At 41.6% G+C, this 14,403-nt stretch overlaps 1 protein-coding gene across 2 annotated transcripts in view; it reads right to left on the bottom strand.

Moving 5' to 3' along the window:
- The window catches only part of LOC112110490 (protocadherin-17), a 95,431-nt gene extending 81,374 nt beyond the window's left edge, over positions 1–14,057 (bottom strand). For both annotated transcript variants that reach the window (XM_024205510.2, XM_024205511.2), the window contains exon 1: positions 11,424–14,057. In XM_024205510.2, coding sequence (XP_024061278.2) covers positions 11,424–14,024 — 2,601 coding nt within the window. In that variant the 5' untranslated portion in view covers positions 14,025–14,057. The remainder of the gene's footprint in view (positions 1–11,423) is intronic.
- Positions 14,058–14,403: the final 346 nt, after the last annotated feature.

The raw sequence follows: 14,403 nt of genomic DNA, 5'->3' as shown, positions 1-14,403 counted from the left end.
CACTGCCTACATAGTTGACTGATTTGTTCCTTACCTTGAAGCTACGGAGATGCAAATTACCGTGTGTTTTTAATACCTAATGCTGTTAATAAAACTGATTGAGTGCTGATTATTTCACATTCCACATGATTTATACCGCCTCTTCATCATTATTCTCAATACTGAAGGTTGATAGTTGAATACACAGTTTTAAGCAGGATGTTTAACTGCAACTATGCAGTAGAAAGGGAGGCTGTTCCTTCATTACACTTTTGCCCCAGGAAAACATGACAACAGAATCTGCCTCTAAACCTGATGCTTTCTCGTTTGTTGCAAGAGGGTACAGACTGACAACATCTTCTCCAGGACTGCTTAACTGTTCTTTACAGGTCATGTAATACATACAAAAAAGCCATTAAAGGTGCATTGTTAACTCACATTCTTTTCCATTCAACCTGTAGATATCTCTTTTTGAAACACATTGCATCCTCTTCCCCACCACACACACACACACACACACACACACACACACACTTATTTTGTTTGAAGTGTGGCCTAGATATTGAAACAGTTTCTAGGGTTTTCTTGATTGCCATTTTTAAAGCTTTTAAATCCACTATTTCCCAAGCACTCTGAATTCCACTATATTCTTATTGTCATCTGATCCAGTGAAATGATGATGAGATCAGTAAAGAACACACTGGGTACTTTACAGCTGTGGCTGGATAATCTTGCTCATGATCATCAAAGCAAGATTGTTTTTATGATCTTCAAATCTGCATATCAAATTACACAAGTGTATGCAAAACAGCAAAAACTATCAAATATTCAGTCATCAGGATTATCTCAATAGAGTATTACAGAATGCAGTTTGAGGGAAAGTTAAATGATCAGTTTTTGCAGCTTGGATTCAATTTTGGGAGATGCCACAGGGAGGGATGCTGATAATAAAGAATCACAAATTCTGGGCCCAATTCTACATATATTTACACATGAGCAATTTCACTCACAAGTGATCACATTTGATTCAATTGATCTATTCCAGTGGTGGGCAACCTACGCCCCGCAGGCCGCACGCAGCCCATCAGGGTAATCCGCTGGTGAGCCGCCAGACAGTTTGTTTACATTTGCACGGCCTCCGGCAGCTCCCAGTGGCCGTGGTTCGCCGTTTAGGCCAATGGGAGCTGCGGGAAGCGGCGCAGGCCACAGAGACGTGTTGGCCACTGCTTCCCGCAGCTCCCATTGGCTGGGAACGTCGAACCACGGCCACTGGGAGCTGCAGGTGGCTGTGCAAATGTAAACAAACTGCCTGGTGGCCCACCGGCGGATTACCCTGACGGGCCGTGTGCGGCCAGCAGGTTGCCCACCACTGATCTATTCTCATAAGTTAAAACACTTTGCTGAATAAGTATTTGCAGAATCAGGCCTTTTGACCTGTAATACCAGTGCAGTTGTTCTATCTAAGGAGTTGTTATATCTAAGGAGGTTAATCTTCACAGATCTTAGAGTTAATCATAAACAGATTAAGGGCATGATCCTGATCCACTAAATTAAGGAAAAAACTCTCATAACGTTGTGCAAGTAGGATCCAAGTGTTGAATTTAGGGTGCAGTAAGAAAGCTATAAAAGACCATTTAAGTTAACAATCTTTGTGTTTTAGCGTTTTATGGCAACTCTCTTCCAAATTAAATGACCTTTGCAGTTTTATACAATTAAATTTCTAGCAGTTATGACAGTTCCTAATGCGATTTTGTGTACTCTTGCTCAGTTTTTATTGAATTGTAGCCACAACAATTCTACCCATAAGTGGTTGCTTAGCAATCAGTAATGATCCAGGCAGAAATATAGTAAGTAAAGATATTGACTGACATTCTCTGTGTTTGAGTCATGATGTTCATTAAAATACAAAAAACACCACGAATGAAAGTTGAAAACAAAATGTATAAATAAAAGACTAAGTATTATTGTCTTTAGGAACAAATTATTCATTTAAAAACTACAAATTGTGATTCACGTCAGTTATATATAAAGATCCTTAGCTATTATTAAAAATACATTAAAATCCTTCAAAATTTTGATGAAGCCATTATTTACCTTTTGTTTTTAATTCAATTGTCAAGTGTACTCTGAATGGTTTTAAAAACAGTATATATCTACAAAGCAAGGAAGAGTTTATAGCTTTGAAGACTTGAAATTGATTTTTAATGCACCAGCTTTCAAACACTACAAAGGCTGCTCTTCACTGATAAAGACAGTAAACAAGAAATACTCCTTTAAATGTTCCCTTTAATGTTTTTCTTTAATTAAAAATCAATCAAAAACATTGCAAGTTTTTAAAAATGCTTCACGTTTTTGACACACAATGTGTTCAAAATAAAATGGAAACTTATGATTTGTTACTTTTGTTTACTTGTGCTATTTTATATTTTCTTTGCATTGTAAGCATTGGTAATCAAGAAATAAAAAAACACATAAAAGTAGTTTATCACTGAACACAGCTATTTTTATTGAATAGAAACATAACAAAAATAAGATAAAATAAAACTAGATGTTATAAAGCTACTGAAGCAAAATGCTTTTTAATACCTTTAAATTATTTTAATGTATTCCTTTCCTCTAATCAGACCAAAGCCTATTTATGTAGATTAGTTACATCTAGAGTCTCATTTATCCAACCTGTATTTATCCTTTGATCACAAAGCTTGTTAACTTAAATGGTCTTTTATTGTTATGATTCGTTTTCCCATAATTATGCAGTTTAACTGCCTGATTTTTTTCGAATAAATATATGCAAACGCGCCAATCATATTCAGCAGTGTTATGCTAGATGCTCAATGAACTGTAAGAGTCATTTCAATACAATAAAACTGTCTGGAAGTGTTCCAGGGCAAGGATTGCAAATACCAGTAATCATAGTGTCACTAGGACTAGAACAAGCAAATGTAAGTGTGTCATACATATATCAATACATTGTCTGAAACACTGTCTGAAACTAATTTCACATGTCTATCACTGAAAGAACTTACAATGAATCGATAAGTTGTGCCATCCACACAGCTGAAATTCTGCATTTATATTTTCTAAGAAGTCTGCTGTCCCATGCATTGGAGACTGTAGCATTCAGTCACCCAGCACACTGATGTCATTAAAGCCTTTTTTATTAAAGCTAATGTATTTTAAGTAATCAAAGAACATCTCCTTTACTGCAATAAATTGATAGTACATCAGCATAGGACTGATTAACTTTGGAGCTGAAAAAAAAAGACATCCTGAAAGTAACTGAGAGATGCACTGATCTTTATACTGTCCTTCTGCATAGGTAGCCCCACTAACTGGATGAAGCAATTCAGTAATAGAAATAGATGCTTCTGTTGTGACCTTAATAAAGCATGAACTGTATGTTGCAGCCTCTGGGATTTATCTATAAAATATATTAGTGTTGGGTAGGTTATATAAAGCAATACCTAATATCCTAATTAACAGGTGTATATGTACAAATTTGCTTACTCTTCAGTGTAGTACTTAACAGTGGAAATTGTATACAAAATGCTTAATACTGTCAGAATGCGTGCAATACTGAGTTCCATCATTTCAGAACCATCAGAAAGCCTGACCTACTAGTTTCTCCCTCTTCCCCACTAAAAAACAAAATGGTCCTTACTCTCAAAAATTATATTTTCCCAAAAAAAGATGTTGCCAGGCTCTCCCTGGAGCATTTTCATCTCCATGTAAGAATCTGCATTCCCATGAGAGGCAGATTTCACTCATTCCCTACCTTTTGGTACCCTCTCATCATGAATTTTACCACTTCTGTTTGTACAATGTAAGCATTGATATGACTGAAAATAAAAGTCCTCAAGCTACTTTCTGGGGAAAAAAATATGTCCAAAGTATTTTCTTCTGACCTCCTGACACCAAAATACTGCTTCTCTACTAGTAGAGATAAAAAAGGAGCTGTGTTTCTGCTCTGGTCAACAAATCATTGTTTAAAGATCCTTTCACAGAAATTCTTAACTGTTGCACAATATTTTTTCCTTTCATCTACTATAGACAGACACTCCTCAAACTTGAAGAGTTTGTTACCTCCAAATAGCAACACTGCTACAGGTATTCTTTTGTTTATTTTAAAGACTTCTGACAAGTGAAATACACTGACATGGATTTGTGTAATACTGCCTGAAGGGAGAGAAAGTGGCTGTAAAGAGAAACTGGAGCTTCTTCATATTAAAAAACCCCTCAAGAACTGATTTAGGGTCCACTTTTGCAATCCTTAATCAGGTAAAACTCCATTCATTTCCATTAACTTTTTGCGTGAGTAGCAACTGCAAGATTTGGTCTATACTTGATTATTTGTAGGTAAGAGCTGCAAATACTTTAAATTTACATAGTCACAATTTTCCACAGAGCTATATTTGCCACATTTTAAAAATAATAGTATATTGTATACATGGTTTTAAACAAATACAAATATTTGTTTTGATAATATAAAAGCAAAAAATGTTCTTTATGAATAGTTCAAAGGAGTCTTAGATATCTCTGACCTTTATATCACTATAATTATTAATTAATTTATTATTATTATTATTATTATTATTTTGTTATTATATTATTTCAAACTCCAAACATAAATTTGGACATTTAAATTATAAAAAAAAAAATAGATTGAAATCTCCCCAATTCTTCATTAGAAAAAGATTCTGCACCATCGTGCACAGGCTGTTCCCATTATATATATATATATATATATATATATATATATGAGCAACTTTCCACATCTGCTATGACAGACGATTTTTATGGCTGAGTTCTAAATATAAAGATCAGATTCTGTCACCCTTACTCACATTCCATAGAAACCTTAGTAGGAGGCTTGATCTTGCATCACTGAAGTCAATGGGAGTTATATTATTGACTAAAATGGGAACTAGATCCCTTGTTGTGAAGTTTGACTGGATTCAATAGGATTATTTGTAGAGTAAGACAGTACTTAATGTAAGGGTGGCAGAATCTGGGCCAAAGTTATTACTAAAGCAAAAGTTAACTCTTCAAGGGCTCAGTTGTACAAACCTTATTCGTGCTGGTAATCACTTATACACCTGAGTACTTCCATTGAAATCCATGAGACTACTCATGTAAGTGGTCACCAACATGAGTAAAGCTTCAACAACTTTGAAGCACATAACAGTCAATGGGAGTTTTACCCAAATAATGATTGCAGGATCTGTCCCTTAGTCACTTATTTTAACTGCACTAACTTTTTTCAGCTCTTATATGTCTCTTTTAACAGAAAATAAGTCATACAGAGCCCTTGATCTTCTTAACCATCTAGTTAGTGAGGATTTTTATTTTGGAGGCATTGTTCTTTTTCCCTACTCCCAATATCTGCGTTTTCTCCTCCTTACTCTTAATTTGTCTCTCCCTTTGCTATTTTGTATTGTTTAACTCTGTAATGTTTAACCCCACGAACCATTTTGGAATATAGGGCCTTAGATTGATCTCACTTACACCTGCATAGATCAGGCTTAACTACAGTGAAATCAATGGAATAACACTGTTGTAAAATGTAGGAGGAAGAAAGATCAGAATGAGGCCCAGAGGGTCTATGATAGACATGGTACAAAAGAGGGGGAGCCTGATCCTGCAGCCATTACCCACATTAGTAATCCCAGAAGATACTACTGTGGGATATGGTTACAAGATCAGGCCATAAAGTACGTGTGTTTAATGTAACAGTTTTACATTCAAACAGAGTAGCAGTTGGGCAGAAAGGAAATATTTACTGTTGTGCAAATATAAAGAAAACATCCAATCCTGCAGGTCTTACACTGGCAATACTTGCATTGACTTTAATACACAATGAAAAATAGGCCTAGAATAGGGGTCGGCAACCTCTGGCACGCGGCTCGCCAGGGTAAGCACCCTGGCGGGCCGGGCCAGTTTGTTTACCTGCCGCGTCCGCAGGTTCGGCCGATCGTGGCTCCCACTGGCCGCGGTTCGCCGCTCCAGGCCAATGGGGTGTGCTGGCCGCGGCTTCCCGCCGCCCCCATTGGCCTGCAGAACACCTGCAGATGCGGCAGGTAAACAAACTGGCCCGGCCCACCAGGGTGCTTACCCTGGCGAGCCGCGTGTCAGAGGTTGCCGACCCCTGGCATAGAAGCTTTAGAAATGTGTACAGTGTAATTATACCCAGTGCAATATATATTTACAAATCTCAAACATTTAATAGCGCTATTTTGCATTACATCTAATCTAAACATACACATTATAAAAACTATCATAATACCGCTCAGCCAGATAGCTCTGACATGAGATCAGACATTAGTCTGGTAGTTTTTTATTTGAGTTTAGAAAATACTGTTGGTAAATCCAACTGCCTGGGAAATATAATGTCCAAACTGCAAGCTTGCAATTGTGCAGAACTTCCACTGACTTCTCTTAAATTCTCCTCTCAGTACATGTCCTAAACTTCCACTAGCTCTATTAGAAAAATTAGCTTCTGCATCAGAAAAAGAATATTCTCCGTTTGCAAAGGATATAAAAACCAAACGTAATGTGAGTCTTTTGAGATTGGAGTTCTGAATTCTGGGAATGAATGCAATTTGTTTTTTAATTATTTCAGTTCTCCTGATATTGCAGTGTCAGCACGTTTCATTCTGCAACACTGCACACTGAAGTTTCTAAAAGAAAACAATAATATATTTGAAGACATAACAGCATGAATACAGTTTACGGGGTTTTTTTCCCCCTTGAAGTCTATATCTTCTCAGATATTACTAGACACCTGGTGATGAGGCTGCATTGGGACTTAACAGTAATCTGTTGACACATCGTAAACATCAGGTGCCTGGAAGTATTAAGAATCATCTGCACTTTATCTTAAAATGTTACAGGACTGCCTAGTGCAGCAACTGTGGTGACTCCCAGCTTGATAGTTCCTTGTAAAATGGTCTCTTTCTTTTCTTCTTCTTCTCTTTTTTTTTCCTATTCAATAAAATCTGTAACCACAGTTTTCCCATTCTGTCTCACTTGATATATTTACAAATCTCTCCACACTGCATCACAAGTACAATAATAAATATTCTCTATGATCATCAACACTCCTTGCATATGTAGATAGTTTTCTACACTACTGTCATGTCACTTTAAAGAACCTATTTCTGCTGGTTTCCCTTTATCCATCAACTCTTTCATCTACTGAAAACTTGAAGAAATTGTGGCTTGTTTGCCAGCAGAACTATTTGCCTGTTTCCTGTTAGCATGAATTGCTTACACACTTAACTATAGAAGTTTTTGATAGGGCTGAATATGTATTTGTAGATTACAGAGCAAAGTCCCATTTGTTACAAGATTAAGGGCTTGGATGGAAGTTTGAGTTAATCTGGCCATGAAATTTATACCTTTTCTCCTCTATGTGAGCCATTTAAAATTTTGGTTTGTAAATAAATTTTGTTTGTGTATATAAACACATAACAGTACATTTATGTCTAAACATATTTATGCTAAATTATTCTTTAAAACCACTATTCTTTATTAGAGGATGTATACAATGTGCTGGTTGAATTGTTAAATAACAGTAAGATGTGTTTGTGCACAGTAGGTGTCCTAACTATGTATGACTAGTAAAGGAATAGTCTTTATATGTCATCCTATCAACTGATTAATCTATTGAATAAACATGGCCTGATTTTCAGAGTTGCTGAACACCTGCAAGTCTCATACAAATCAGTGAGTGCTGAGTTCTCAGTGCCGCTGAATATCCATCCAACATTTTACACATACATAATACAGGAAATTTGAAGATTTTCATAATTATGGTACAAAACCCACTAATTCACATTAGTTACTTATAAACCTGCAAATACTGAAATTTACTCACAAATTAGTGAGTAAATGGACAGTTAAAACATAAAGCTAATGCATTGCAAAATGTACTTAATTGGGAAGAAAATTATGCCACCTCATTCATACTGAGCCTTACTTTACTTGGCAAGTATTCTCATTGGGCCAGATTCTAAGTAGCACCTTTTTCCAGGTATCCCTTAACTTTGATGGGACTATAGGTGAGATACGATGCTATGCACATGGATAAGGATATCACAATCTGACCTATTGAATTTAGTCTAGGAGTAACTCCAGAGTAAAAAGGTAAGAATGGGAAAATCTGGCCCTTATTGATTAGACAACTGTAGTCTTGATTTGATTATTTATAAATTTTTGGTAGTGTACTAGTTAATGTGGTGTAATGCAATGTAGTATATTCTGTAAATATACAAAATCTTAGTAGAACCTCCCTAGAGAACTCTACCATTAAATCCTTGCTGAGAAACAGGAAGAGAAAGAGAGCTGTTCTGTTGTGTACATTAGAAAGTAGGAGATTAATGTGGTTCCACCATACATATATATTTAAAAAACTACACTGAATATTCACTAGAGAAAATACTTATAAAATAGCTTAGCTTTCACCTACTTAAAGCAATGAGCAAATAGTGCATTTTTCACTAGTTAATGAAAGTGGACAAGAACCCAGATGGTTGGAAACTAGCTCTTCCTTTTACTGGCTACCTCTTTTGCTTCTTAACAACATAGGTTATTTTCCTAGAAGTAGATTTTCTACCAGTGGATTAGGATCCATTGGATCCAGATAGAGAGCCTGATCCTGCACTCTTTGGTCATGAAAAACTCCCACTGACTCCAATGAGAGCTTCAATGAAGTGCAGAATCAGACTCAAAGTAGCATGTGCTTTCTGATTTTAAGTGCAGAGTTTATATATAATATCTAATTTGGGGATGGGGAGAGAAAGAAGGCAAGAATATATAAAAATTCATTTCATGTAGCCTGTGGTGAAGACATGCAATTTTTTCCACATAGTTCTCCTAATACAAACTCCTGATACTATAAACTTGGACCTATCCTGAACAGGGCCCCAACAACTATCTCAAACTGCGTATTTGTTTTATGATTATGTTGTGACTACTAAATTCAGGTCCACTTGTGACCTAAACTAAATTTGATCCAGCTTTCCATAAATGAAAGATGAGTGTTTCTTAACTCACTAGCTGCACCACCTTGCTCCAAAACACTGTGTGTAGATATTCAGGAAAACAGAAAGTTAAATATTAGGTATACAGGTTCATGCTATCAGGACTTACGGTTAAATTTTTTCACAGTCATCACAGCAAAACTTTCACAGAAACCACAACACACCTTTTTTTAAGGGAGGAAATTCCTCTTTCAGTTTTATATAAATTTCAAAAAAAAAATCATGACTGATATGATACAGTGAACACTGTAAAAAAGGAATAATATTTATGACTGAGATTTTACACTACAGTTGAATCTTTACTATTTAGTAGTATCAATACATGTATTAATTGCTTTATATAGACATTACATGGTTGCAAGAGAATATAATTTTCTAAGTTTTAGTAACTATTACACTTGTCACTTGGAAAAAAAAAGTATTTTTGTATTCTGACAACTTCATTTTATAGTAAAAAAAATTACATGCCTTAAACAAGAGTCACTGAAAGTTATTTATTTGTCTTTTAAAGCATGAATTATAAATTGAATTATTTTCGGTATTGCCCTAACCTAATATTCTTCCTGACGTGTCAGTTTTGTTAAAATCAAGTTCTGATTTTGAATATTGCTCAACCACCTAATTGATAGCAACACAAATTCATGATAAGTATAAAATGAAATTGTTTCTGTGACACAACTCAATAGTGGGTTGAGGAATAGTTCACAGTGACCTTGTACACAGGGCATTTTTCTGCAGTTATTAAAATATACAGCTATAGATGATCAATTATTGGCCACCTCTCTTGACAATATTAGATGCCACTGGAAACTAAGTAAATTTGGTGTTCACAAAACTGCATCATATGAAGCCTCAAATGCATTACGAATTTCCTTTTGATACATCAAGTGTCTACAGTGCAACTTTTTCTCATTAGCTGGCAACACAAAATGAGTCTGTGTCACTTTTGATACACTCAGCTCATTCCCCTATGACTCAGAACAGCATATTAGGAGAACCACAGGACAAAACAGATATGACACTTCAGATATATTTAATAGTCATTACCCAGAGCCTGCATTCAATGAAAAATCTAAAAATTGCTTTGGAGCATACCTGTAACATTTGAACATTAAGCCACACTAACTAAGGAATACTTTAAATTAGATCAATTAGGGCCAGATTCTGCCCACTGTTTTATGGTATAAGCCCACTGCTTCAGAACACATCTTTTGTGTTTGAACTTCAAACTACACACTATGTATTAAGTTGTTATTTTACTTAAATATTAAACTCAATCCAATGGCCCAAATTCTGCCATCACTTACATACATGAATGTCAATGGGTGATGAGTGTTACTGAAGGCAGAATGTGGCCCACTACTGTATTTTTCAAAAATGAGCTTTGATTAAAAAAAAACAAAAACAGAGCATGTAAGTCTTTCACTATAAAGCAATAGTCAATATTGATTCAGGCTACTGGAAATCTGACTAGTCATTCTGTTGATTTACAATAGGATTTGAGTTTTGTTAACTTTGCAGGGGAGGGGGGGGAACTATCACATACATTTTAATCTAGTTAACTAAGCAAACTTTCCAAGGCTGAAAGTTTTATTGTTTTCAGGGAAGAAAAGGAAGTAATGGGGCCCCAAATGATACTGTTCTGTGTCAAAGATAAAAAATATATGTATATATGTTCTAAAAAGGAAACTTAAAAAATTAAAAGCATACATCTTGGAAATAGCTGATATTATATACAGGATTGGAAGGCTATATACACTGTTGCAATAGATGGGGGGGGGGAAGTGTGTCCTTAGTGTGTACAGTTTCTGTAATGTCCTGTTGGTTACAGAAGCAGACATAACTTCTTCAAATATCCCCACCACCTCTCTGCCCCAAAGAAAAGTACAGTGAAACCTGTGGAAGAGACCACCTTTTGCTTGTTTGCAGTGTTGTTGTAGCCATGTTGGTCCCAGATTATTTATGAGAGACAAGGTGGGTGAGTTTGCCTTTCCCAGATTGAAGAAGAGCTTTGTGTAGCTTGAAAGATTGTCTTCTTCACCCACAAAAGCTGGTCCAAAATAAGATATTACCTCACCTACCTGGTCTCTCTCACCTTTATTAGGCAATACCCCAAAGTATCCCAAACATATTAGGCTTGACAGTGTTCTCACATATACCAGCTTTACACTGTTGTAACTCCATTTATGTCAGTGGAATAACTTTTGATTTACACTGGTGACACCAGCATGAGAACAGAATCAGATCCCTCAAGTATGATCTGCATACCTTTATTTTAATAAGTCCACCTCCCTGAAGTGACTGATTTTTGTTGGTGCCTTACAACAGGTTTCACTGCAGACAAAACATAACGTTTAAACCAGCGTCTAAAGTGAGGTCCGGGTTATTCTAAAAGTCTCCTACCTGAATAATGGACATCCGGCTCGGGGGAGCCTCGCTGGCGTTAGTCCCTTGCCCTGTGAAGCTGGTGTGGCAGCCCACATGTCCCTGGGGCACAGTCAGGTTGTTGGAGGCGGGTTTCAGATACATCACCTCGGACCTGGGTGAGCTGAGGGGCAGACGGGTCTGGTAGTCAAAGTACATGGGTGAGGTGGCCAAGGATGGGCTGCTCACTACGTTCATGACATTGAGGGGGCCCCTGCTGTCCTCGCCCTCACTGGGCACCAGCATGATGTCATTCTTGCTGATCTTCTTCTTCTTGCCCTTGCCTCCGCCACCGCCACCTCCTCCTCCTCCCCCGCTGCTGCTGCCCCCTCCTCCCAGCTGGGGATGGCTGTACTCTGCGATGCGGCAATTGTAGGTGCGGATCTCCTTGTTCTCCCGCTTGCACTTCACGGCAATGGTGATCATGGCAGCTAGTAGGATGATGGAGACAGTACTCAAGGTCACAATCAAGGGCAGCGACAGGTCCCAGTGTGGTCGCCGATGCTGCTCACCATTCACCTGCGGCTCGCCGGCTTCGGGCAATGGTCCTGCCAAGGCCCTGACAATCAGTTTGGCCACGGCTGAGAGGCTGGGCTTGCCGTGGTCACTGACCTTGACCACCAATTCAGCCACCGGACTGAGTTCTTCCCAGTATGGGTGCAAAGTGCGTATCTCGCCACTGGTGGGGTCCATCTCAAAGAGGTGCTCCTCATTGCCTTCGACGATCTCGTACGTGAGGCGTCCGCTCTCCCCAAAATCACTGTCCAGGGCATGCACGGTGCCCACGGGGTAGCCCACACCAGCGTTGCGTGGCACCTGGAGCTCCGCAGTGTCATTGATGAGGGCAGGCAGAACAATGAGGGGTGCGTTGTCATTGACATCGAGCACGGTGACACGCACAGTGGCATTGCTCTCGCGGTGGGGTGAGCCCGAGTCCTTGGCCAGCACGCGGAACTCAAAGTGCTTGGTTTGCTCATAGTTGAAGCTCCGCAAGGCGTAGATGGCGCCATTGGTGGGGTTGACGGAGACGTAGGTGTAGATGGAGACGTCGCCCACGTGCCCGGGCAGGATGGAGTAGGACACAGTCCCATTCTGGCCCAGGTCTGGGTCCTGGGCCAGCACGGAGCCTAGGTACTCACCAGGGATGTTGTTCTCAGGCACCTGCAGCACGTAGAGGCTCTTGCTGAAGCGGGGCGGGTTGTCGTTCTCGTCCAGGATCCGCACGGAGAAGGACTTGGTGGAGTTGAGCGGGGGGCTGCCCCCGTCCCGGGCCAGGATGGTCACGTTGTACTCGTCCTGCGCCTCGCGGTCCAGCGGCCGGTCGGTCACCACCGTGTAGAAGTTGTCGTAGTTCTCCTCCAGGGCGAAGGGCACCGCGCCCGCCCCGCCGCCGCCCAGCACCCGGCACTGCAGCTGCCCGTTCTTGCCGGAGTCGCGGTCGGTGACCCGCACCAGGGCGATGACGGTGCCCGGCGGGGCGGCCTCGCTGAGCGCCCCCTGGCGGACGGAGACGAAGCCGATGGCGGGCGCGTTGTCGTTGCGGTCGATGAGGCGCACGGTCACCTTGCAGTGGGCGGGGATGGGGTTGGGCCCCAGGTCGCGGGCCTGCACGTCGATCTCGATGAGGCCGCTCTCCTCGTAGTCCAGGTTGCTCTTGACGCGGATGAGGCCGCTCTGCGGGTCGATGCTGAAGAGGTCGCGGACGCGCTCGGGCGCGTAGCCGCTGAAGGAGTACAGCACCTCGCCGTTGGTGCCCTCGTCCGCGTCGGTGGCGTTGAGGTCGATGACGGCGGTGCCCAGCGGCGCGTTCTCCGGCAGCTCCACCACGTACGAGGCCGCCTCGAAGACGGGGCTGTTGTCGTTGGAGTCGATGAGGCGCACGTTGAGCTGCACCGTGCCCGAGCGGGGCGGGTCGCCGCCGTCCAGCGCCGTCAGCACCAGCGTGTGGTGGCTCTGCTCCTCGCGGTCCAGCGGCTTCTGGATCACCAGCTCCGGGAACTTGGTGCCGTCGCCCCGCGACTTGACGTCGAGCGAGAAGAGGCCGTAGTCGTCGCGGGTGAGCAGGTAAGTGCGCAGCCCGTTGTCGCCGGCGTCCGGGTCGTGGGCGCTGGTGAGGGGGAAGCGGGTGCCCGGCGCCGCGTTCTCCGAGATGTCCATGTCCACCTGGTCGGAGGGGAAGGCGGGCGCGTTGTCGTTCAGGTCCTGGATCTCCACCTTGATCATGCAGATCTCCTGGTCGTTGGCGAAGACCTCGAGCGAGAGCTGGCACTTGGCGCTGCGCCGGCACAGCGCCTCGCGGTCGATGCGCTGCTTGGTGTAGAGCAGCCCGCTCTCGCCGTCCACGTCCAGCAGGTGCGGCGCCGAGTTCTCCAGCACGCGGAAAGTCGATTTGGTCCCCCGGCCGCCTCCCCGCTCCGCCGGCGGCGGCGGCCCGCCCGCCCCCGCTTGCAGCCGGGCATCCCTGCCGATGTTCCCGATCACCGTGCCCGCCCCCTGCTCCTCCGGCACCGAGTAATTCAGGTTCTTCAGAGTCAGGGCAGGAGCCCAGCAGAAGAAGAAGCAACAAATGGAAAGGTACATCCCCGAGCCAGGGGGTGGTGGCAGCTGCGGCAGCACCAGGGTGGCCCCTGCTCCCTCTTCCTCCTCCGCCGCCTTATTCCCTCTCCCTTCTTCTGTTCCCGCTGCCTACCCCTGTGTTTTAAGTTGCTGAACCTGTTGCTCTAAAACATCTGCAGAGACACAGGTTGCGGGGCAGCAAATGGAGCATGTAGCTCGCAGGGAGGGGCGAGAGAGCGAGAGAAAAGCCGCCTCAAATCAAGCGCTTCTGCGGCCACACAATCCCCCTCAGTTACTTAGGCTGTCCAACTTCAGCTGGAGGAAGAGGAGGAGAATAAAAATATATCTTCTTCTTTAGACGGATTCCGAATGGTTGTTTAATTTTTTTCTTTAATATTCGCCG

This window comes from Terrapene carolina, unplaced genomic scaffold (genome assembly GCF_002925995.2).
Source record: "Terrapene carolina triunguis isolate 2854851 unplaced genomic scaffold, T_m_triunguis-2.0 Scaffold18, whole genome shotgun sequence".
Classification (NCBI taxonomy): Eukaryota; Metazoa; Chordata; order Testudines; family Emydidae; genus Terrapene; species Terrapene triunguis.
This window is presented reverse-complemented; position numbering and strand designations above follow the sequence as displayed.